The sequence below is a fragment of the Micromys minutus genome (genome assembly GCF_963924665.1).
Source record: "Micromys minutus genome assembly, chromosome: 20".
NCBI classification, from domain to species: Eukaryota; Metazoa; Chordata; class Mammalia; order Rodentia; family Muridae; genus Micromys; species Micromys minutus.
In genome coordinates, this window is record NC_137955.1 from 23,560,131 (window position 1) to 23,586,620 (window position 26,490).

General features: G+C 41.6%; 1 protein-coding gene across 2 annotated transcripts in view; it reads left to right on the top strand.

The window, feature by feature from the left end:
* Window positions 1–23,584: 23,584 nt before the first annotated feature.
* RICTOR (RPTOR independent companion of MTOR complex 2) overlaps window positions 23,585–26,490 on the top strand; it is a gene marked incomplete at its 5' end in the record, with an annotated part of 91,886 nt that continues 88,980 nt past the window's right edge. For both annotated transcript variants that reach the window (XM_080933872.1, XM_080933873.1), the window contains 2 exons: window positions 23,585–23,633; window positions 23,807–23,854. In XM_080933872.1, coding sequence (XP_080789998.1) covers window positions 23,585–23,633; window positions 23,807–23,854 — 97 coding nt within the window. The remainder of the gene's footprint in view (window positions 23,634–23,806; window positions 23,855–26,490) is intronic.

Below are 26,490 nucleotides of genomic sequence, written 5' to 3' on the forward strand. Positions count from 1 at the left end.
ATTTCTGACCATGCTGCGACCTTGGCAATACTCATTTTCCTCCCTGTGTTCTTGTAAAACAGGGTTCAAACTTGGGTTTGTCCCAGCATTTCTTCTACTACCAACGTCAAGCTTTCCCAGTTCCTCCATCTCAGATGCACACATCAGTAGTTCTTCTTGTCTATTTGAAATCACTGATTAAATAATGATTGATACATTATAACCTCTAAATTGCAAAGATCTATTGGAGTTTCTGAAGAGGGACCCCATTAATTTTTTTAAGTCAAAATTTGTATGGGATAGAAAAATGATTGAGTTGGTTAAAGTGTTTGCAGGCAAACTTGACAATGGAATTCAATCAACAAATCCCAGGTAAAAACCGTATGTGGAAATGTATACTTTCAGTTTCATATATACTGCTCTTCTGGGGTGGCAGAGATGGGAGGCTCTGTGCATCCGTGGACACCCTGTCTAGCCTAATTGGTGAGTCCCACACCAATGACAGACATGTGTCATTGATGAACAGCAGCTGAGGAACAACAGCTAAGATGTCCCTTATACCCTACACTTATCTGTCCTCTCACACATATGACATGTGCATACAGATTGAAAAATCTGTGAAATAGCCCAAAGCCTTCAAATGGTTAGGGTCTCTTTTAAGTTTTTTGCTTTGTTTTTGTGTTTTTGTTTGCTTGTTTGTGTTTTTGTGGGTTTGGGTTTTTTTGTTTTTTGTTTTTGTTTTTGTTAGTTAGTTTGTTTGTTTTTGAAACAGGGTTTCCCCCTATAGCCCTAGCTGTTCTGGAACTCACTCTATAGACCAGACTGGCCTCGAACTCACAGAGATTCACCTGCCTCTGCCTCCCTAGTGCTGGGAATAAAGGCCTGCTGCTGCCCAGCTAAATGGTTTGATATTTTAAAGTCTGTCAGCAGCGCCTACAGCTGAATTTATAGGATACAGGCTCTGAGACTCCTGGGTTGGAAATGACTTGTCTCAACTAGTCTCTGATTAGGAAGTAATTTGGTGGTAATAGCTGTCGTATATCCTTGTGATAAACTTCTTTTATCACTAGATAAAAATTACATGGCTCAAAAGTGGTTGTTTGGTAACTTTGGCATCAAATATAAATTATATGCTGCCTGCATTCCCAGTAATTTTTTTTCTGATTAAGATTAGCACAATGCAAATGGTAGCCTTTAAAATCCCAAATTAGAACAAGAGAATATTTCAGCTTTGATTTATAGTCAAGGAAATGGACAGATTCTTAGAAGAGATTTGTGTAATAATTATTTAATATATATTTGAAGTGTTCATTTTAATATACTAAATGTGTGATCTGGTTGTAGATTTAGTGTGGAATTTTGTTGTGTGAGAAGAGCCAATAAAATACTTTTTCAGCAAGTGACCCTGCCTCGTGCATCATGTATACATCAAGGCCATGGGCTTTTCTCTCCCTGAGCTCAGTTCTGTATCGACAGAAGCGGCCTGTCTGCATCACCCTCCCTGTGTCTCATTCTGCTTCCTAGTCATCATCAAACTCTCCCCAGTGCCTCATGATACGGTGCTTCCTATGTAGATAACTAAGTACAATTCTCTTCAATCCTCAAAACCAAAACTTCACCCACGTTCAGACTACTCGGAGCAAAAAACGCCACAACCTGAATTCAAAGCCATAACCGAGGACCCCCATTTCCCCAGCTTCTCTCTGAGCTTCTTCCTACATAATCCATACTCTTTCTACCTCCCCTTTCCTGCCCCTCCTTCTCTCCCTCTTCCTCCTCCTCTGCCAGAGCTCTTGTCTTCCCTTTCCTTCCATCTTTAACTTGCTGTGAGGCTGTTTTGCTATGTATGTTGAAACTATACTCAAACATCTCTCAGATGTAAGAAAACCTGGAATTTTAACCCGAACACAAACACCCCTTCACCTACAGCCCATTTCCACATTCCTTTCTCATTCCATTAGCTGAGAATGGTGAAGTTCACATACCAGCTGTTACAGCATGCCTCGGGTTCCTCCAATTGTGTGCAATTTGGTTAACCGAAGGCTCCCACCACAGTACTCTGGAAAATATCACCAGACATGTATCGAGATCAGAATATCTACCATCCATTGAGGATAACAGAGGTAGCAGGCAACATACAGACTGTTCACAGAGCAAGTTCAGTCTAGGGGGACTTGCTAACTCCTCTTCAGAGTCCCAACCATTGTACCTCCTGACCTTACTGGGGAGGCATGCACTGCAGACTAAGGGTCTCCACCATTCCTAGCTGGCTCTTTTTCCTGCACCAGTTTCTTCCTGTCCACCATTTTGAATTTTCAACTCATCTTGCTGTGATCTTTCCAGAAAATCCAGAGCGAGCACAGTAGAGCTTGAAACCAATATTAAAGCCTGTATCTGCACCCTGGGATAAACTGAACCAAAAGTTGGGAGAGTAATTTTGGAAGCCTTTTGTAAGTAACCCTAAATATAAATCTGGGACTGGAGTTTGAGAATTCATCACCTTGTTTATCCTTTCTCAAGGTCTCAAGACACACTCAGTCTCCAGATTGCTCCGACTTGGCTTCAGCTACTGTCACTTTAAAGTTGTTTTTACGTGATGTCCCAAAAGAGCCTCAACCTTGTAGTTGATGTGTTTATAAAAGATAAAGGGGGGATATGTTCTAGGGAAGTGTGGTGAGGTGTGGGGGAAAGGGGTACCTCCTCCGGTGGGCCTGTGTTGAGGCATCTCTTCCCCCTGAGGGAAAAGCCACACACACAAAGGTCTGTATAATACAAGACTATATAGTATAGAATAGAGTCTATTCTCAAGGGGGGGAGGAAATGGGGAGCTAAGGGACAAAGGGGGGAGAAGGTAAGAGGGCAAGAGAGTAAGAGAAAGAGAGGAGGGGCTAACAGCCCCTTTTATAGTGTCAGGCATACCTGGCTATTGCCAGGTAACTGTGGGGCAAAGCTTAGATAGAATGCTAACAGTAGTAGTTAATCTTCATTTCAGGGGTGTAGAATCATCTAGAATAGGAAATATATCTCTGAGTGTTTCTAGAAGGAAAGACACACCCTGGTTGTGGACCAGGGTCTCCCTGAGATCTCATACAGCAATGAGAAAAACAAATATCCATATCACCCTCCTAAGACTCCAAGTAGAAGTCTTCTTTTGACCTCAGGCTCCTTAGGCTTGTCCTCTACTACATTGCTTCTCATCAGCATCTGGATGGTCCTACCACCCAAGCTTGAAACCCACATGTCTGTTTCTACTTTTTATTTATGCTCGTCTACTGAGACACAAAGTTCCAAGAAAACAAGGGCTCTTGCCAGACTTGCGTTTATATTCTTGCATAAAGTGGTACTGGAAGCTCTAACTAATATATTGGATAATGGAAGAATTAGTGGCTGATGGGTCTATAAGAATGTGCTAAGGCAGCAATGTTATTCTAATTGCTATTTCAAGTACGCTAAGCACTTCAAGGAATTGGCTGCTATGTCTATCGTTTGCCTCGGAACGTAGGTCAGTGTGCACGTTACATTCACTGAAATGATTGCAATCCAGATCATGTTGATCACAGTCATTTTCCAAGCTGGGCTTTCTGAAAACAGATGGTGGGAAAGAGTATAGACTACAGCTTGTCTCTTAGGGATTGGTATCTTCGAAAGGAAGAGAGAACAAAATTGAGGGGGTTGGGGGAAAGGTTGAATGTGATCCAGGCCTGGGAAAGCTTGGGACAAACAGGGAGGTCTTTGAGTAAATGTTTCATCAGCTGACTCTTTCTACTGAAAAGTAGTAGACCTTTCAACAGAACCTCCCACATTTGTCACTGGTGTGTGAGCCTCTTTATCAGAGGAGAGGCATGGCCTGTGACTGCGTGGCAGACTTGGAAGTGACAGACAGAGGCTGCCAGCACACCCTGCTCACTTACAGGAGTGAGTAAACTAAGTCACATAACCTTAAACAAGATTCTCAACTTCGCAAGGCCTAAAGATCTTGTATTTATATAATATGAAAATACACACTTAGTGGTTAAAATCAAGTTGAAACAAAATTCTTGCCTTTTCAATTGTATGTGTACAGAATAGAGACATTGGATTCCCTCTGGAGCTGGAATTACAGGCAGAATTCTAGGTTATGAGCCACTCAGTGTAGGTGTGGGAACCGAACTTGGTTCCTCTCTGCAAGAGCAGCAAGAACTTTTAACCACTGAGCCATCTCTCCAGCCCTAAAACTACATTAAAAAATCAAAATGTATTTGTTTACACATTAAGCTCAAACTCCAGTTTTTTCCTACGTCATTTTCCTTTGTTTTCTCAAATGGTTTGATCTTCTAGCATTCTCTGCTCACTTTTGATAGATCCTTCAAATGCCCCTTTCCTACCTTGCTACTGTCCCTTTGAGCTTAACCTTTATCAGCTCCCAGCAGAGGGTCACTTGATGTCCAGCTTCCGGGTTCATGTGACCTGAGGGAGAAAGACCGTAGTCCTTTCTGTAGAGTCATCATTGCTCGGTATGTCCTTGCTCCCCTGAAGTTCCAGCTCTCTCAAACTGACCCTTCCACAGGAATGCTCTCTCATTGTATTGCTTCTTCCTCATTCGGCTCCTTCAGGATGTCAGACACACCCAGTGCCTGGAGATTCCTCTCCATCAGTTAGTCTCCACAGACTGTCTATGCATTTGTAAACAAGCCTTTTAATGTTTCCTCCGGCTTCTCAGTTAACCATTTGTTTTCCACCTGAGCCCTAAGGACACATGACTCAATTCTAACAGTGTCTGAGCCCATGTCACCAAGTGTTTTCAGAATTCAGTTTCCAGGCTTCAGTTCCCAGGTTGTAACATCAGCTCCAAGGAACCTGACACCCTGTTCTGCAATCTGAACTTATTTGCACACAACTTACACACACACACACACACACACACACACACACACACACACACACAAAATCAATCAATCAATCAAAAAAAAAAAAAAAGAAAACCTATTTTTAAAACTAAAACTATTTTTTTACAAAAGTGTTGGTCTCCGATTCTTCGGTTTTCTAAGACACTGCAAATACAATGGTTTGAAACCAAATAGAAATTCACATGCCTTTAATCCCAACACTTATTGGCAAAGGCAGAGTTTCTGTGAGTTTAAGGGCAGCTTGTTCTACATGGTGAGTCCCGAAGATATAACAGAGAGACGCTGTCTGAATAAACAAAAATTAAAAAAAACAAGCATAAAACAAAAAGAAAAAAAAAAAGAATTCTAAAGGACAGCTGTCGCTTAAGACATGTCCTATTGAACATAGTGCTCAGTAGCTAATGGCCAAGTTCTCACCGATGAAGTACAAAGAAATACCTTCTAGGGGTTGGCAAGATGGCTCAGTGGTTAAGAGCACTGACTTCTCTTTCAGAGGTCCTGAGTTCAATTCCCAGCAACCACATGGTGGCTCACAACCATCTGTAATGGGATCTGTTGCCTCTTCTAGTGTTTCTGAAGACAGCAACAGTGCACATAAAATAAATAACTTTTAAAAAGAGAGACAGAAATTCCTTCATTCACCTCAGTTCCTTGAATAGGGTCTTTGAGATACTGTGATGATTTCCAAAAACTATCTAATAAGTTTTACTTAGATCTGCGAGCTGCATCTTCCTTTTTAACTCAACAATTTTAGTCCATCTGTGATCAGATGCAAATGCATTATCCCACCCTATCTCCAAGAGCCCTTCTTTAAGCAATCTATGTGAAATCAATTTCTAAAGTTAGGAGAGAGTTTCGTTACAATCCATCCGCTAATACAATGCACTGCTGAGCCTCGCCCTAAGTGGGAGAAGCTATGTTAAGTGAAATGCTGAAATCCTGTTGCCTCCTACGTACCTCAAGGGACCAGCGTTTTCTCATCTTTAACATATAAAGATCTCAAAGAGATGTGCTAAACTACAGTGGTTACCTAACTTCCAAGATATAAATAAATATGAAGTGCTAGGAAACCAGACCACACAGTAGTAATAGGCACATAAAGACTGTTGTATATTCATTCAGAAAAGAAACAACAGGGACATTCTCTTTCGTTGAGAGGAGTAGATATTAGGAAGGAACCTTAGGATATATTGGTTATTTTTTCTTCTTGCTATGAAAAAATACCTAAGAGGTGGGCAGTGGTGTTACCAGAACTTGGGAGGCAGAGGCAGGCTCTGTGAGTTCAAGGTCAGTCCCGTTTACAGCTCGAGTTCCAGGACAGCCAGAGCTACATGGAAAAACCATGTATTGAAAAAAATAAAAATGAAAAGAATGAATGAAAGAGAGAATGAGAATGAGAGAGAGAGAGAGAGAGAGAGAGAGAGAGAGAGAGAGAGAGAGAGAGAGAGAGAGAAGTGGGGAGAAAAAAAAAAACCTAATTTAAGGACAAAAAGGTTTGTTCAGACTTGTGGGGTATTTACCAGAAAAGCCACTGAGACATGATTTAACCCAATAGGAAGGTCCTTGTTAGCAGGTCTGTGACTACATGGACTGCTTAGGATTTCTTGACAGAGCTGCTCTCAGCAACAGTTTCTGAGGTCAGGACGTTGGGGACACGGTGGACGGAGTGGAACAAACACACAAGTTCACTTACTGTCTCCCATCAGCCTCATCCGGGAGCGAGAACAGCACTGACAATGCACTGTGTGCTCAGGGAGCAGGGCATTGGCTCCATCTCAGTCACTGGCTGCCTCTGTTCTCCTCCCCAGCCCCAGTTCCTATGGACCACTAGGCTCTGGTGCTCCTTTGGGCCCAAACCACGGCTCCAAGATATCTTCAGGGGCAACAGACTTAGCGGCCACTGAGGGACCAGGTCTCCTGCCAGGGACATCAGGGAGAGGGCAGAGACAATCATCAAGAATAAGTCTGCACATGTCTGCAGGGAGTTTTATTCCTCAGTAGAAAACCGAGCATAACCATGTGTATTTGGTTCACCAGAGCTGGCATCCATTCTTTGCCGCATTACCTGGCTCGGGTAGGCCCTCTCAGCATCCCTAAAGCATTTCAGGGAGAACATCAACTAAGAAACAAAATCGGGACTGAGTCGGTTTGGGCACTCTCAGTTGAACTCTTTACCCTTGCATAGGCCTAATGTCCTGTTTCTTAAGTCACCTTTAGAACACAAGCCTCAGCTGTGTGCGGTGTTGTAGTTTCTGCACTCAGAAGGCTGAGGCAGGAGAATTAAGACTTTGAGGCCTGAGCTGAAGAGATTGCTCAGTGGTTAAGAGCCCTGACTACTCTTCCAGAGGTCCTGAGTTCAATTCCCAGCAACCACATGGTGGCTCACAACCATCTGTAATCTTCTGGTGTGTCTGAAGACAGCAACCGTGTACTCATATATTAAATGATTAAATAAATCTTTAAGAAAATAGAGTCAAATAAACAAACAAGAGCAAAACCCTGTACTCTGTAAGATATCTGGGCCATCAGTATTGTCCAATGACCTTGAGAAATCAAGTGAGCTGCAACTGGCCATTCGGCTTTCCAGCTTTATCGCCCTTTGACCAATTAAAAAGCTTAAAAGAGCTCCGCATAGTATGGAATTTGAAGAGAAAAATGGTTGTCTCACCTCATGAATAGTCTACCAAGCTCACACATATTCATGAAATCATATTTAAAATTTATTGCAGAATATGGAGTGGGCTACAAGCTCCCTCTCTCCCCACATCTGAGTGAATCTTCTCTGATCTCCCTCCAGAGTTGAGTGTATGATCCTTTGCTTTGTTAAGGGGATTTCAGCCCCCTTTTTTGGTAAGATCAGCTATGCCTTTAAAGAAACACTTATGGACCCTGTGGTGGTTTTAATGACAATGAATAAGTCCTCAGTTGGTGAAACTTTTTGGGAAGGATTAAGGAAATACTGTATTATTAGAGAAGGTATAAGTATGAGAGTTAGTCTTGGTGATTTCAAAAGTCTACACTGGTCCCAGTTAATTCTCTGTCTCTCCCCTATCCTTCCTCTATCTATCTGTCTGACTACCTGTCTGTCTCTCTGTCTATTTATCATCTATCTATCTCTCTATCTCTCATCTATCTATCTCTGATTCTGATTCATGCTGTAGGTCAGAAGCACTCAACTGTTGCAGAGCCATGCCTGCTGCCATGATTTCTGCCATGCTTGTGATGGGCTCTTCTGCCCCCTTGAACTATAAGCCTCAAAAAATTGCTTTTCATTTATAAGGTGCCTTGGTCCATGGTGGGTCTTCACAGCAGTAGAAATGTAACTAAGATGGTCTCCTATCCTGAATGATTAGGTTTTGTTTTTTAATAGCAGAAAGTCATTTAGGTTCACCAAAGCACACAACCTCGAATCCTGACTGGCTCCTTATCTTCTGAGAGCTCAACTCACGGGTATTTAACATGCAACTCTGACAAGATTCATGAGCAGCCATCGCAGTCTATCTGCTAATACAAAACTAATCATTAGCACATTTTACAATAAGACACAAGCCTGACCCATACAATACTCATTGTTCTGGTACTTCTAGATCTGTTTTCATGGATTGAGTTAATTTTTATGGACCTTTTTATATATAGCATTGTTTCTTCAATAACATGTTTAAAACTGACTTTCATTTTTCCAATGAAATAAAATAAATAACAATTTTTAAACAAATCAAGTCCCTCCAGAAGTAAAAATCATAAAGAAAGAGAGAAAAAAACTAACTACCTATGAAAACTAACTACCTATGAAAGACTTATAAAAGGCAGGGCTCTAACACGAGAATGTAGCACATTGTGAGCTGGTGGGAGCTTTACATCTACCAAAGAACCTGGCGCTTCTTTACTCCAAGATAAAACACATTTGTAACTTTTCTAAAAGCCCTCTTTTAAATAAATGATAATTTCGGGTTTATTGGTAGGCAAGGAGCGAGAGAATAAATAATTACAGAACTGCCCTGTATCCTCCTACCCTGCCCGCCATGTTCCTTGATCGTCTGAGTGTGCTTTTGTGATTTAACTCTTTGAAGCAGCTTCTAGACGCGTATTCTAGAAAAAAAAAAAAAAAAAAAGGCGGCCATTTTAATACATACACTATGGTTGAGCCTCTCCTCCAGCCCTACACACTTTTCTCTACACACTTTTCCCTACACACTTTTCAAGAGGATCATGGGAATGAATACCCTAAAAGAGCTCTGCTGTATGGTGGTGTGGGAAAAGGGTCATTTCACCTCATGAATGTTCTACAGAGCTCATAAATATTCATAACGACATATTAAAAATCTATACCACAATACACAGTGGGCTGCTAGCTCCCTCCCTTCCCACATCTGTGTGAATCTTCTTTAGTCTCCCTTCAGAGTGTATGCATGATGCTTTGTCAAATAAACTTCTGTTTAAAGTGTCTGTCTCTGCTAAATTCTTTCCTTCAAGACTACAAGAAGCAACAACACAAACACAAATACAAAAACAAAAACAAAAAAAAAAAAAACCAGAAAAAGGCACTTGTCACCAAACCTGACAACCTGAGTTCAGTCCCCAGTACCCAAATGGTGGAATAAAAGAAGAGAGTCCCACTAGTTTATTCCTGACCTCCACATGTATGGTAGCATGTGTGACTGCACTGTGGTTGCTGTGTGTGAGTGTATTTTTTGTACACACAAAAAATAAATAAAAAGGAAAAAGAGATGAGAACTAAATAGAATTCTTTACCTGGTAAAAGCACCCATGTTTGAAGGTTTCATAACTGTTTATACTATTACTAGATCAAGGTTGAGCCAGACCTTTTTTTTGATGTCTATTTAGGGTTGATAGTATGTGTCTTAGTTTGGGTTTCTATTGCTGTAAAAAGATACTAGGACCATGGAAATTCTTATTTAAAAAAAAAAACTTATTAGGAGTGACTTACAGTTCAGAAGCTAAGTCCATCGTCATCAGGTAAAGCTCAGGCAGACACGACACTGGTGAGGGTCTAGGATTTGTACATCTAGATCTGTAGGCAGCAGAGAGGAAGGGTGAGCCACGGGGCCTAGGTTGAGATTTTGAAACCTCAAAGACTATTCCAAGTGACACACTTCCTCCAGCAAGGCCACACCTCCTAATTGGGGACCATTTTCACTCAAACCCGTACAGAACGCTAAACCCATAAAGTGTGGATTACAAACAGGACACGCTGCCTTCCAAAGGGTTGGTTGTAGTCACAGTACACTGAGATAGGAAGGGCAGCTACAGATTCTGTTGCCTCAGCCTTTCTTCCAATAACTAAATTCTGTCTTCTAGCCTTGTAGGAGAAGGAAAGGTACATGAAAGCGTGTTTCCTACCGAATACGATGTCCAGGTTATAACCTTCAGAAGAAATGGTGGCATCTGACCAATGGTTGAAACTTAGTGGGTGTATAACCATCCCTGTAAAGACTGGTGGGTATGTTAGTTAGTTGTCTAAGCAACTGTGATGGCTTAACCTAAAGTGTCTACTTAATGAGCTCTGGAACCAATGTGTAATGGTGCTTCTGTGAGAGATTATGTCTACTACCCTATGGCTGGGCTTGAGAAAAACTTTCTACATTGGAGTGACTTAAGTGAGAAAAATCGTGACAAGTGGATCCTGGATGGAACATATCGGAGAGGGGACACTGAGTATGGAAGCAAAGGTTGTTGTGTTCTTTAACTGCCAGTGGCATGTGACCGGCGCCAGCCACCGTGACCTTCCCAGAAATGATGGACTACACCTGCCAAGTGTGAGAAGACAAATCCTTCCTTCCCTCCTAAGTAGCTTTTGTCGGGATAGTTTCATCGCAGCAGTGAGAAAATCGACTGCTACAGTGTTCAGTCGCCTTTTCTTAGCCCCGTGTCTGCTCTAAGTTTGACTATAAATCACCAGTTAAGGCTGTGTATAGAAGGGAGTGTTACAAACCAGGCGTGTCAGCGCGAAAGACTGTTGGGAAAGCTGGCTTGGGGCTGCTGTTAGGACTTAGATTTAGAGAGAATTCTAGAACCTTTTCCAGGACAGATAGGCATCACTTACTATTCCCAAATTCATACAGCTAATATGACTTATGAGCATTTATTACCCTCTGGAAGTCTGGAAGTTTGGCGCATACTAGGTACAAATAAAAACAAACCTTGATAAAAATCTTGGACACCTGAGTCTCTAACAAGCTATCCTAGTGACTTCCTTTGCACACATGTTTTTACAAATCACGGCTGGGGGCATGGTACATAACTTTAATTTCAAGTGTACTTTATGGTACAAATTCCATGCAAAAGGAAGAAGGATGAAGGTGAGCATTCACCCTCATTTTTGAAAAAGGGACATTCCCTGGAAGTTTTGAGCATAATGCTTAACTATCTATCCCTCCCAGTGATCAAAAACTTATCAGTTGACCACGCCCACATGCAAGAAAGGCTAGTAAATACAGTGTCTGTTATTGCTAATATAAACTCAGCTAAGAGGAAAATATCTATTATAGGGAGACAGAGTTGGTTATTGGGGGTTATCTGCATCTGAGATAAGAAGCTACTGCAGATTTCATTAAGATGATTTAATTGAAAGACCAGGTCTGAGATCTTTAAGTACAATTCATTAATATGAACCTTTGGACATCAGGAGATTAACAAGAAAGCCTGATCATCACTTCACTGGAAACAACACATCAAAGCCAGATATGGTAGTGAGTGCTTACCATCTTAGCCCTGGGAAGTGGAGGAGGCAGGAAGCCTCAGTAGTTCAAGGCCATCCTTAGCTGTGGAAGAAATTTGTGTGTTACAAACAAGGTTACAAGCAAGCTAGCTTAAGCTATGAGATCTTATCTCAAAATAAAAATCAAAACAATAGTAGGTCATGACTCATGAAAGAGGACCATGAGTGGGGAAGAAGGAAGGGGAAGATAGTGGAATACAAGTAACATGTTCCTGTCAGGACTCCTCTTCTGCTTCTTGTGGAGCTTTCTGTTCCTGTTTTCTTCCTCTGCTCTTTGGTCTCTAATCTTTTTCTGGAGATTGGTTTATTTTTTTCACTGGCAGGATTCATCCTACCTTCCCCTTACTCATAGACAAATTTACCATTGATGCTTAACCTTATAATTTTTTCTCTATTTCAGGAAATCTGAGGTTGATCAGATAGCTAACCCTTTTCTCAAAACAATGTCAGAACTTCAGAAGAACTTAACTAAGATTAGCGGATCCTAGATAAGACACCGTGTGGTAGTTTGAATGAGAATGCCCCGCCCCCATAGGCTCATATGTGTATATGTTTGGTCTGCAATTGGTGGAACTGTTGGGGAAGGATTTAGAGGTGTGGCTTGTTGAAAGAGGTGTGTCATTCAAAGGGCTTGGAGGTTTCAGAAGTTCCCAGTTGGCTCTCAGTCTCATGGTTGTTGTCTTAATGTAAATCTCCCAGCTTCTGCTCCAGTGGCATCTGCCATGGTTCTCACCTCTGTGATCATGGACTTGCGTCCTCTGAAACCATAACCAAGAAAAACGTTGTCTTGATCAGGTGTCTCTTCACAGTACTAGAAAAGTAACTGAGATGCTATTACTGTCTGGAATTACATGTCTTTTAATTTCTAAAATTAAAGAATATTAAATGAAAACTATGTGTCTAAATTTCCCCCAATTTTCTTTATCGGTTTCTTTGCTGATCTTTCTTGCTTGTATCTTGTGTTATCCTCCCAAGGAACTTTTCTTCTTTAAGAAGTGAGAATATTAAATTTACCATAGTGGTAACATTTCTTTTCTTTCTTTTTTCTTTTTATTTAGTCTATTTTTCCCAGAGATGAGGTTTCTAAATAACCATTTAGTTCTCATTGTGTGTGTGGGAGGTTACCTGTGTGGACAACGTGCATGTGGGTACATAAACCATGTGTGCACATCAGGGTTAGAGTACATCTTTGTGGTGTTGCCTCTCTCTTCCACTCACGGGTAGGTTCTGGGAACTGAAGTCAGGTCTTCCGGCTTGTACAGCAAGTCCTTCGGCAATCATCTCACTGGCCTCAGAGATGTATCATTTTAGGTGAAGAATTTTTGATGGATGGTGGTTTTCTTTAACATTTAAAGGTATATTCCCTCTGTTTTCTAGCTCTTTCTCTTTCTTCTGAGGAAACTGTAATGATTCTAGTTGTACACATTCTGTGGGTTCCTTATATTTTCTCTCAACTTCTCTACCATCCCTTTGCCTCTGATGGGCTATAGTTTCACTATAAAGTGCTAAGTGTAGCATTTCATTACAGTTATCCCGTTTGGCTTACATTACCTCTCTGATGTTTATTAAATTGTGTCTATCATGAGTCTAAGCAAATGTGACACATAACCTCTTAAAATATCACGTTCTGTTTGTTTTTGTCTTTTCACTCTGTAACCCAGCCTGTCTTTAAACTAAAGGCAATCCTCCTGCCTAGCATCACAAGTCCTGGGAATTCAGGCATGAGCCGTCTCCTGGAGCTTCGCATGTTCTTCCCTCTCTCACTGCTTTCCTTGTCAGTTCATGCTCAGTGTTCTCGGGCTTCCTACCATCTCGTTTTCATCCTTTGCATTAATGACTTCTGTTATTTCTAATTTTTAATGTATATGAATTACATTTCGAGGAACTCGCCTCTTCTAACACACAGCTCTGTAAATGTTACATTTCATCCTCAGAAAATAGAAGCAATGCTGTGTCAGCTCCTCCTCCCAGGGGCTTCCCGATTACTTTGGTCCTACCTTCCTCAGGATGTCAATTAAATAAAATCATAATTGGGCATCGATTGTTCTACTTAGAAGAACATGTATAAAATTTGTTCATATCGATTTACGATTTGCTAATGTAGTCCTCTCTGATGCGGAATCGTTTTTGATTGAATACTATCTATTCCCCCAAATAAAGGGTTATTGGCATGTTTCTAGGTTTTGTTGGTTTACTTGGCAATTACAAAGAAAACCGTTATAAATATCCACATTGAGAATTTTTGTTCCATGTTAAGCTGTGGTTTCACTTGGGTAAAGAGCTAGACACAGTGTTTGCTTGACTTTAGGTAAAAAATATGTAACTTCACAAGAAACTACCCACTAGGTCTCAAAGCCACCAAATCATTTTATATCCCTATCCAGCCAACAAAGTAAGATGATTCTAGTTGCTATAGTATCTCATCATTGCTTAAATTATTATATTAAGTGTGTAGTGGTAGCTTAGTGTGGTTTAATGACCATGTTTCAAATAACTCATTTTATTGTGTAATTAATGGTGTACTTATTTTCCATAGATTTCTTTCTTAAAGAAACCAAAACAAGTATTGAGAGATCTCTGGTCAGCTTGTATACAAAGTACTTTATCAAATACATGATTAAGAATATTTTTCCAGGCTGGGGATATAACTAATCATGTGATGCTCCAGGTTTAATTTCCAATACAATAAAAGAGACACAACAAACACACACTAATATTTTCTAGAAGTCTTAGGGTAGGCCTTTTATTCCAAAAGTGTGTCTAGTAGGGATGCTTTGCCTATGATAAAAATCCATCCAGTTCATCATTTTCTCCTCTACTGATTATGCTTCTGATATAATACCCAGAAAGGCTTCTCATAGAATCAGGCACATTTTCTGTTTTCTTCTAGACATCTGAAGTTTTAGGCTCATGATCCATTTTGACTCAGCTTCCATGTAAGATTTAAGGTACAGATCAATACCCATTAATTATAGATGGAAATCCAGTTGAGCCAGCACTGTTTGTTGAAAAAGCTATTCTCTTGACAATGGATTGCATTGCTATATTCATCAAAATTTAATTGCATGTAACTTTTTCTGAGCTTTTTATTACTTTCCTATTAATTTATATGGATTTCCTTCATCTAAAATTGTCTGGTAGCTTTAAATAAGTCTTGAAACCAGAAATTGTGAGCTCTCTAAATTTGTTTCTCATTGGCAGTGTGCTGGCTATCTTAGGACCTTTCCCTTTATATAAATATGAGAGTCGTTTGATATATCTATTAAATAAATTGAGAGCAAGTTTTGGCATTTTCTATCTTCCAATGAGTTGACTCATTTCATAAGCAGCCAAAATCATTGGCAGAAATTGATATTTCCTTCTCTACTTTGAGTATTAGTTATGTCATAATTGCCTATCCTTTGATCCCGATGTTTTTAAATTAATACGTTTACTTTCTTGATCAATCTGACTAGATTTATCAATTTGAGGGGTTTTTTTTCCAGACAAAGACTTTTTTGTTTTTAAAACTAATGTGTATAAGTGTGTGGGGTTAAGCATGTGAGTGAGGATGCCTCTGGAGCCAGAGGAGTCAAGTCCCAGTAGAGCTGGGCTTACAGGGGAAGTGAAGCGCCAACGTGGGTGCTGGGAGCCAACCCCGGCCACTGTGGAAGAGCAGCGTTCACTCTAACAGCTGAGCCATCTCCCCAGCCCCAAGAAAACAGATCTCACTGTTTTCCTCTCTTGAATTTCTACATTTACTTTCATTAGTAACTTTCTTCCCTTTGATTTTGATTCCATTTGCTGTTCTTTCACTGACACGGAAGCACAGACCTTTGGTTTTAGACCTTTCTTCATTAAAAAGAAAAAAAGTAGTCATCAAATTAATTATGCAATGCTTAGAGCCATTTCGATGATTTTGGTTTGCTGTGCTTTCGTTTATATTTAATTCCAGATATGCTCTAGTTTGCCCATTGGTTTTTGCTTTACTTGATGGGTTATTTGGGGGCTGCCTGCTGTTTGATTTCTACAGTCTGGGAATTTGTCAGGCTTTAAAAATATTACCACTTGCTAATTTAATTTCATTATTCTAGGGCATACACACATGCTTCTTATTATTTCAATTGAATAGTTTGGTTGATAGTCCAAGTTACTCCCTTCCTTGGTAAATACTGTATGATGGCTGAAAGGAAGGTACAGTCATTATCTGCCAGATTGCTCTCTACATGTCATTAGTAACATGGTTGACAGTATTGCTTATGCTTTCTATGTCCTGGGCATTAGTTACTTCTCTATTGCTGTTATAGAAAACTAGGACAAAGGTAACTTATAAAAGAAAGCATTTAATTGGCGTTACAGTCCCAGAGGGTTAGAACCCATAATTGTACAATGAAGGCATGTGAGGCAGGAATAGCTGAGAGCTCACATCTGGAACGAACGAGCCGGAAGAAGAGAGTGATGGGCTTGGAAACTGAGTGATTGTCCAAAAGGGTCACGCTTCCTGAACCTTCTCAAACAGTTCCACCAACTGGGGACCAAGCTGCAAATATACGAGTCTCTAGGGGCCAGTTTTCCATTCACACCACCACACTTTGATTTGTAAAATGATTTTTATAGATTACTGACAAAAGGGAGTTGATAATTTCCAGCATCTTAGATATTTGTCTGTAATTCCTTGCAGTTTTATTATTTCGTGCTTTGGAAACTTTTATTACTGCATATACACTTAGACTGATTTTTGTCTCCCTAGTGAATCTTACTAACGAACCACTTCTCTACATCCCTCACTAGTGTTCTTCTGAATTTAGTCTCATATTAATACAGTCATATTAGCCTCCATTGGATTAGTGTGTCAGTGTGTCTATTCTATTCACCTTTTTACTAACATGGATGTATTGTAAATATTAATAATAGCTAGTGTCATATTTCAACACATGGATTGATCAGATTCAGCCTCTCCTTATCTACCTTCCATTTAATCCTTTCCCCATCTCCAGTAATCATCACTCTGGATTTAAAACAAAATTATTGGGCTGAGATATGGCCCAGCTATAAGTGCATATACTCACACAAACCCAGACACACACACACACACTGATGGTGGTGCACACCTTTAGTCCCAGCACTCAGGAGGCAGAGGCTGAGTTGAAGGACATCCTGTTCTACCGAGAGCCAGTTCCAGGACAGCCAGGACCACACAAAGACACCCTTTCCTTCTTTACCACCCCCCTCTGAAACAAAAGAAAGAAAATGAAAAACAAACCATACCATTTTCCATGGAGATAACAAATCATTAAATCTTGCTTCCCTAGAACAAATTCTTCTTTTTAACATGGCATTTTACCTCCCCTTAATATACCATAACATTAGATATTAAGAACCCCTCAGAAACGTAGATAACAGTTGCAAAGCTTCCCAGAGCCCTGCCCAAAGGTTGTTAAACTTTAAATGCCCAAAAATAAGCAAGAGACCCATGTGCAAATTTCGGAGTCTCTTGCCCCTCATCTTCGGTATTCTGCGTATCACACATAGCTGAACTTCGGTCATTCAGTGCCAGGGGTACCGCTGTTGTGTTATTTATTTATTTATTTATTTATTTAATCCCAGGGAAAAGGCAGAGAATGTGGCACTTGTTTTATCTCCAGGTCACAGGGTCATGTGTACATCGTCCAGACCTAAGAACCGTTGCTTTACCTTTCTATCTAGACTGACTGTTATGTACCATGGAAAGGAAAGTTCAATACTCATGTCTTCAACGGGATGGAGTAAAAAAAAAAAAAAAAAAAAAAAAAAATCATTCCACTGCACAATGGGTACTTCCTATTCTGTTTCCGATCACTACCCAAAGTCCCAGCACCACTCAACTGTAAGTATGCATTTTCCCGGAAATAATAGACCTCCTTCAGTTTTGTCTTCTGATTCTTAGTAGTGGTGACATTTCCCTGTGGTTTTGGTAATGTAAAGTATTCCTTATTGGATGTCATGATTCAATTTCCCATTACTGCCAATACTTTTCTGCTAAAAGAACTTGTAGTTGCTGCTGATGGAGGGCAGGGGGCGCAACCAACCTGGGTTCACCTCCTGATGCTTCGCGCAATGCAAGAGTCTGGCTCTCCAATATGAGCCTTCTCTCTGCTGAACGCGTGGCATTTACTCCCAAGAGTAATACCACTCACCACTTTTTAATTCTTTATTCTGATCTTACTGTTCTGTACACCCCATTCCCTACAGAAGATCCATCACAGGCTCTTTGCTTCTCAAGCAAGCAAGTGCTGTACCACTGAGATATATATTGTGAATCTCTTACATCTCTTATTTTGGTTTTATGTTTTGTTGTGTTGGACTTTTGAGGTGGCTTTCTATCTTTTCTGTCTGTCTGTTTGTTTAAGGACTTGTTTATCTTATGTATTGGAGCACACTGTCGCTGTTCAGACAAAACAGAACGAGGAATCAGATCCCCCTGATGGTTGAGAGCCACCATGTGGCTGCTGGGAATTGAACTCGGGACCTCTGGAAAAGCAGTCAGTGCTGTTAACCACTGAGCCGTCTCTCCAGCCCTTGAGGAGGTTTTTAAAGCCTCCTTCTTCCAAGATCAAAAGACAGTCTATCGATGTTCTGAAGGGTCACCATTTGCTAAATCAGTATAAGGTGTCCGGAGGGGAGGATTAGGAATTGTACGGATCACAGGAGAGCAGCTTTTCACTTTAGCACATGCCTATAAACCACATGGCCCATGCCTGCCTGCAATTCAAGAGGTTGGGCAGAAGGATTGTAGATGCAAAGCCAGCGTGGGCTACATAGAACCTACCCCCTCCTCCCAAAAAAATCTTGCAAAGAAACTATGTATTTGTATATAACAGAAAAATGAAAGCAAAGCCCAAAGTTTCCAGAGTCGATCCGATGGTTCTGATTTTAGCATTTTCAAAGTTTTCGTATAAGAAAACAAGAGCAGGCTGGAGAGATGGCTCAGTGGTTAAGACCACTGGCTACTCTTTTAGAGGTCCTGAGTGCAATTCCCAGCAACCACGTGGCAGCTCAAAACTGTCTGCAATTCCATTTCCAGGGAATCTGACACCCTCAAACATTGATGCGCATGAAATAAAAATAAATAAAAATTTAAAAAGAAAACAAAAGCAATAATGACACAACAAGATGCTGTGTCTGAAGATTGGAATTATTGCCATTATGTGAAATAGGAATTTACACGCATTACCCGCTATTCCTCAGATCTGAAGTATAAACGGTCCCAGGAAACACTAACCACTGATGCTGCAACGCTGGCTGATTAGTAAAATATTTTTTTAAGTCAGCACATTATGAGTATAATATCTATATACTTTTAGTGACGTTAGCGGTTACACAATATTGAATTCAGTACTTTCCAAAATGAAATATTTCTTTCTAGCCATCGACAGAAAGTCGTATTATCTTCAGGGATTTTACTGGTATTTCTTGCTACAGTTAAATGACTGAAACACACGCGCAAACATAAGGTCTGTTGGTAAATCCACTGGTAAACCAGGCAAGCAAACACACAGCAATTGTGGTAGTTTTTTTTTCTGTGCAGTTGGCAAGAAGCATAGTTGCTTCCAAACCTGCCATCTTAAGGAATCAGCCACATTCTCTTCAGTACCAAATTATCTAAGTCATTTCTCCTCCCAGTCCCAGCCCACCAAAGTACAACAGAAATCAAGTCATTTGCACCCTTATCACCAAATAACTTCCCTCGGAAGAGCAGTGCTCCGTGAAAGTCAGTAAAGCACAGCCTGCAGAAGAAAACTTAAAAGAACAAGTTTCAGACAGAAGACCAGAGCTGGCTTAACCGCTAATCATTTTCTAGAAACAAAACCTTCGCTATGTTTTAATTTCTTCACTGTTTAAGATGAGAACAGAGTGACTCTGAAAATACTTTGCCGTGATAGCTAGTAGCTGCCGAAAGCATGCTACCTACCAACATATAAGATTCTTAAACTAAACTCTTCCCTTCCTGGGAAAAATGTGACACCAGTCACTAAAGCACATTATGACTTTCAACAGACTTGGGTTAAGTCAAGAAGACTTAGGTTTCACAGTGCTGTAATTTTTCTTCTAGAAACAATTAAAAGATGAATATGTCACACGCATTTTTATATTTTCACTTTTACAAGGGTTGGAAATAGAATTTTCCTATCTGTGTAAGTATCTTTCAGATGAATTGTTCTGAAAGCGTGTTGTTTTCACTGAAATTTTCTAAATCTTCTTTCTTCTAGTTTCCTGGGGAAACTGGTTTAAAAAAAGCTGGACATATATTAGTAAAATTAATTTTTTAATCTTCATATAAGTTTTGATGGGACTGGAAAAAAGAGGTTAGGATTTAAAAACTGCAGGCGATAGTTCTTTGCTATTAGCTTTAATTGTTGTGAAATTTTATTCATATTAAATTACATTTTTAGAATCAGACTTTTGAATTGCTATATCACAAGATTCAATAAAAAATATAGAAAAGAATTAAGCCTATTTTGGTCCTATTACTACTCTCTTCCATTAGTAAAGCAGTAACTTTTACTATTTCTATTTCATCTTTATGTTTTGCTTTTAACTTAATAAAATGGAAAATGTATGCCCTGTGATACACATTTTAAATACAGTGGTACAAAGCCAATTTTGGTATGTTCAGTGCTGACCAAACTAGTATTATACCAAACAAGTATTTGTGATTTGACTTTAAAATAGCCAAAAAATTTTCTTCTATTTTCCTTATAAAAGGTTATCCAAGTAATATTGTTTTTAAAATAGAGCGAGAAGAAACATCAGTCAGATTGCTAACACTCCCAAACCATAATCGAAATCACAGTGCACAGCTTCTAGATGGTGTGATGAATGTACAGATATTTGCCTTTCGCTAAGTTTATTCTTCATTTAAGTGTATTTACATAGAGGCCTTTCTACCTTACAGAATTATTTAAATTAAATCTTAATTATTTTTTTGTACATAATAAAATGTAAAGAAATCCTCAAAGTGCCTAAATCCTCCTTAAATCTAACTTTGTTTTGATGGGGGGGGGTAGCGTTGTCTCACTGACTCCATGGTCTGTCATTTTACTGGCTTTTATCTAGATGGTAAATGTGTGGCTTGTCAGCAAAGAAAGTTACCAAGAGATGATATCACCCAAAGCTGTGGTTTTCAGTTTGTTGTGTCTCCATATGGCCCATGTAGCAAAGCAGGTAGACTAAAGGGAACCAAGACTTTGGCAAAGAGGCTTTGTTTCTGCTCAGCATTACAAGTGTGCCTTGAACTGATAAAATACAGTTTTAGGATTATGAACTGCGTGCAACAGGATAAGGGATTGAAGCAGCCTGTGACCAACAGTGGAGTCATGGCATCTTCAAAACGGAGTGAGCTGTCAGTCAGAGGTGTGGTCTTGGACTCAACCTCACAGAACATTTTTTATCAATGACTAATATTAGAAAAAAAATTCATTGACACAGTAAATGAAACTGAGCTGGGAAATGAGAAGTAAGAAGAGGAAGTCACATTCACAGAGGCTAGAGGGGAGCCAAAATAAAATACAGAAGTAGTAAACCAAGTGAGCAAGTCTTCGGGGCGGGTTAAAACAAACAAGGGGAAAACCAGTCTCAAGGAAAATTTTTAACAAGCACCACAGAAAACAACCAGGCTTTATTTTTTCTTAATAAGAAGCTTGTTTTCTGGGGTCAATTATGATTGATATTATTTAAAACTCAAACATAACACTGTAAACTGTATTCTTTATTATAACTCACCTGAAGTCCTCATTCCTGAGTGTCATTTGTTCTTTTGCTCAGAAAGCCTCTCACTTTCAGAGCAAACGTGGGGAACCCACCTCAATGAAACAGAAACTGAAGGAAGCAAAGAATGCGATTGCTAGATTGAAAATAAGGTGTGTGAATGTGTGTCCCTGGAAGAGATGGGATTATAGTGGTCTTTAAATCAGTGCACACACAGCTATGGAACTGAAAGGCTCAGAAGTTTCTTGACCAACATTCAAGACCGGAACTTACAGGAACTTAGAGCAGGTTAGGAAATCATTTAAAATAGGGGAGAATAAACATTTGAAAATCTGTTAGTATTTTCATTGACAGATTTTCACTGTTTGTTTTGTTTTTTTTGTTTTTTTTTTGGTTGTTGTTGTTTTTAGTGATGTGGCGATGTGTGAAGGGAGTCAAGATAAACTTTTTAATGTCCTGGCCAGACCTCAAATTTTGTGGTCTTCATCTGAGGCAGGAAACAGAGTAAATAACTTCCACTAAGACTCGAAAGCTAGAAAAAAGGAAGCACGTTTGTTATTTACCAAGGCTTGCACTGATAGTGTCAGGAAGTATTTCTTTAAAGCACTGTAATTGTGTTAGAGTCTTAAATCTAAGTGCAACGGGGCAGCAGATGCCAGACTGCAGACAAGGACTGTGTGGATCTGGGGTAGTACCCCAACAGAGCAGCAATCCACGTTTATTTTCTTGGTGTTCTTTGATTTTTCTTTAAAAACGTTTGCTGCTTCTACAACTGCCATAGATCAACTATTAGTTAAAAGGTGCAGGCGACCCTGCAACAACAACAACAACAACAACAACAACAAAAATGCAGATATGATCCTACTATTGAAAAGGGAATAGTAGTTTACATTCAGATGCACAGCTTGGATTTTTTTCCCCCTCTACATACATGCTTGTAAAACTATTTTATAATGGATCCTTTGAATTTTATATGTATTAGTCTATAATTGCTTACTTAATACCATTTTAATATTCTGGACCAACATAGTCAATTTAAATGACTAGTACATTTGCGTAATTTCTACCTTTGTGCTTTTCAGTTTGCAATTATTCACTATTATTAACAAGGGGAGTCTTCCCAATATTTCTTTTGTTTTTCTTTGGGGTTTTAGAGGAGTTGGGTTTGCTTGTTTTTATTGAGAACAATATTGTTATTTACAACATTATTAGAACAGAAGAAACTCAAGGTTTACCAACAGATATTTGTTTTTTGGCGTCAGTACTAAAAAAACGAAGTGGTTAAGGCGAGATCTCCACTTTCGACTTACTTTTAAGTCTGGAATAGAGAGGTGAGGAATTGGAGGAAACAAAATACACTCATTAAAGTAATCTAGTTTAAGAGAGGGGCCAGATGAGTACGTAATAAACAGCTAGAAACCCGTAAAGCAATCGCTGTTACTTGTTTGCATTAAAAACGTTTAGCCACGACATCTGCATCAGCCAGGACGAGGCGCCCAGCCTCCTCCCCGGGCTCCAGGCGGAGAAGAAACCCTGTCCAGGGCCTCCAGGCGCTGGTTCGCGCCGGGGAAGGAGTCCCGCGCCCGGGCGAGCGCCTTGCACTTCTGCCCTGCTTGCACGTCCCATGCCAGGCGGACCGAAAGCAAACCTCCGCCCCTGCCGCCTGCTCTGGGCGGCGAGCGGCTTTGCCTGAGATCAAGCGCGAAGCCGCTTAGCTCAATGGTCAGAGCGTGGGTGGGAAAACAAACTTTGTTACGTGTTCACTCGGAGCACCGCGGTTCTGGGCAAGGATCAAAGCGACCTTCCCAACTGTGCGCCGCGCGCCTCGCCCCCACCCCACCCTCTCTTTCAATTAAAAAAAAATGATATAAATTGTTTTAGCCGATGAGTAAGGTAGCCGGCTCTGAAGCCACGCGGGGCGGTCCAGCAGGTGGCCCGCCTGCATCCTGGCCTCCGCCGCCGCGCGCGCCCGGGTCCCGAGCCACATCAATGGGAATCCCTCCCCCCGCGTGGGAACTGCGCCTCCCACCACGCCTGCGCCCCGACGCCCTGCCGGTCTCCACGCGCCGGTGTCGCATCCCACCCGAGTCCGCTGCCTCGCTGCTCCGCGCCCGAGGGCGAGCCTCCGCGCGGAGGGGCGGGGGCGCTGTCGCGGGAGGCGGGCGGTGGGGGGGCGGGAACGGCGCGCGGGGAGGGGAAGGGGTTCTCGCGCGATCGGGCGAGGTTTCCGGTGTTGTGACTGAAACCCGTCAATATGGCGGCGATCGGCCGCGGCCGCTCTCTGAAGAACCTCCGAATAAGAGGTAAAGCCGCTTGCCGCCCTCGCGTCCCGGTACCGGGTGCCCGCTGCCCGCCGCAGCGCTCGGCTTTGCCCGGGGCCTGGGGGATGGTGGGGGTCGGGGAAGCGAGCCTGGCGTCGGGGCGCCGCCGGCCTGCGATGTGTTCCTAACTGGGGTTGTGTGTCTGTTTCGCACAGGGCGGAATGACAGCGGCGAGGAGAACGTCCCGCTGGATCTGACCCGAGGTAACGCGGGCCGCGGAGGAGGCGCGGGAGCGGGGCGGGGGCCCGGGGCGGGCAGGCACGCGACCCGCGGGGCAGCGAGGGGCCGAGCCCGCGCCCATCCCCCTGCCCCGCGCCCGTTCCCCGGGCTGAGCCCCCTCCGGGGGCCTCGGGCGGCTGCGGGAGCGCGGGGCGGACCGCGGTGCAGCCGGGGACCCGGGGCTGCGCGGACGTCCGCGGGAGCGTGTTTGCCCCCGATGTCCGCTCCCGGGGGCCCCCCGAATCCCGGGGGCGGCCTTGGACGGGGAGGAAGGGGAGAGGTAGAGGTTGTTATTTAGGTTACTGGAGGATGTTTGTGGGAAGAGCGACCACATCCTGCCCTCCCAGTCCCCCGGAGCAGATGCTGGAGCCGCTGGCTTCTTGCAGACTGCGTGACTGCTCTCCTCGGTCCGTGGGGTCCTCCGGGGCGGGGGGGGGGGGGGCGCAGCTTGGAGAAGTCGGCGGTGCCATGGAGAGCCCGTGATTACTGCTGAGTGTCTGGTGTACGCCGCGTCTCCCTGCAGCTTCCCTTTCCCGGGCCCGCTGGGGCTGTAGTTGGCTAGAGACCGCCCCCTCACTCTGCCGCAGGTTCATTGTGTACTTTGCCTGCAGTGGAGATGGGTTTGTTTACACCTTCTCTGCAGGGCGAGCCCGGCGCGTGTTTTTTTTTCTAAGAACCGTCTCCGCGCCGGAACGATCGGTATTTCTTTCTCCGGTCACTGGCCACCACATTGGCGTTTCTTTCCAACGTCACGCCGAAGCGTTGGTAGTTCTCTGCAAGATTCCTTTTCTCTTCCTCCACAAACAGGAGTTGGTCTGCAGATTCCGATGGAGCGCTGTAGTTGAGTGGCACTTACTAGTTCGGCTGTGTGGAATCACTTTTTGAGATCCGTGAAACACCTTAGGACGTTAAAAGAAAGGAAAACAGTTGTAAACATTCTGCATGGCGTACACCCCCCCCCCCCCCCCCGTATGTAGTGACCATCGTATAAAGTATTTGGTGGATGTAGGGTTTGGGAGACCCGCCTCTGTATTGACAGCATAATTCATACTCAGTTCTGTTTCGGTTTTTGTATTGTAAGAATCCTGTGTAGATTGAAAGACTAGTTTTGATTTAATTACATTGGCACATGTTTCTTATTTAGTATTTGGTTCAGATAGTGTAGGAAGTTGTTTTGAGTAAACTAGTCCTTTCGAAGTGAGAAAGTTTAAAGATATGGCACAGTCCTGTGTAAGCCCTAGAAATGGCAATTAAATCAGTGATTTGGAACATTTTTTTTTCATTAGCTAGGTTTGAAAAATATTACAGAAAAGTCAAGCTTTTGACTTTTTTCTTTGAAAAATTGTAAACTTAATATATGCATGAGAATTTTATACAGAGATTTTTCAGCGAGCGTTATACAGACTTGAGACTAAGCATTGTGCTTTTCTAACCATGTATTTGGTCAGTGACTTAATTTGTATGCAAGCAGTTGTGTCAAGAGATCACTTGGTAAACTTGAACATAGTACCTACAGTAAAAACCTGTTAAGATGTGGGATTGGAAATAAATTGTATAGTATGTGATTTTGTTAATCTATATATTTCTGTGTCGTTTGTCCGAATTTGGGATTGTAAAAAAACTTGTATACAAGTTTATTTGAAACTTGCTTGACCTTATCACTAACTGAGTAAGACAAAAATCTATGGATATGGTTGAAAGTAGTGTGGCTAGCTGTTTCTAGGGTCATATAACATGCTTGCCCTGGTAAAATGTACTAACATTCCAAGTAAGTATTCACTCCAGCTGACCTGATTGCAAAAGAGGTTACTGAGAAGTGTGGGCCTCAGCCTAAGGAAGGTTAGCTGAAGACAGTTACAAGGTAGAGTCATATACAGTGAAACAGCTGATTAAAGAAAGTGTTCCTTTAACAAACATTTCATTGTTTAAAGGCTTGTGGATCACACATGAGGAAAGTTCATGAGAAATTGAACTATAGTAATGATCCCATGAGGTAGTCTGGGTTGCAGCTGCTTGTAGATTAGATTACAGTACAGAAAAATATAAAGTTTGACCAACCAGATTTTTGTTTTGCTTCATTCTAAAGCAGTGTTTGCTCATGCAAATTGTTCTGTGAAGTCTACTGTGTAGATGGACAACCATGGTCATAGGGATCTGTAAAAGAGACATCCATGCATATCAGAGCTTTGACTGTAAAGTCAGATAGTTCTGCATTGTAATCTCAGGGACAGTATTAATTGGGGGATTTGGAGCAAGTTATTTGACCTTGCTTACCTCCTGGTTTCTCCAACTGAAAAGTTTTTTTTAAATGTTAGACTGTGAAAGGTAAAGGAAAGTAGTTCTTAATTACTCTATAAATTATGTCTTATCATTTATAAGCAATATTAGTGTTCGTCACTTCCCTGCATTGGGAAGTTGGGATTCTTTAAACCATATTTTAAGAAGTATGTCAGGTGATAATGTGTGCATGTATGTATGGAAGTCAGAGACAATCTAGGGTGTTAGGATCAGTACCCTGTTCAGAAACACTCAATGGCCTGAACCTTATCCACCGGCTGGCCAGTAAGCTGAGGGGTACACTTGTTCTTGACTCCTCCGTGCTGGGGTCAAAGTGTATGCC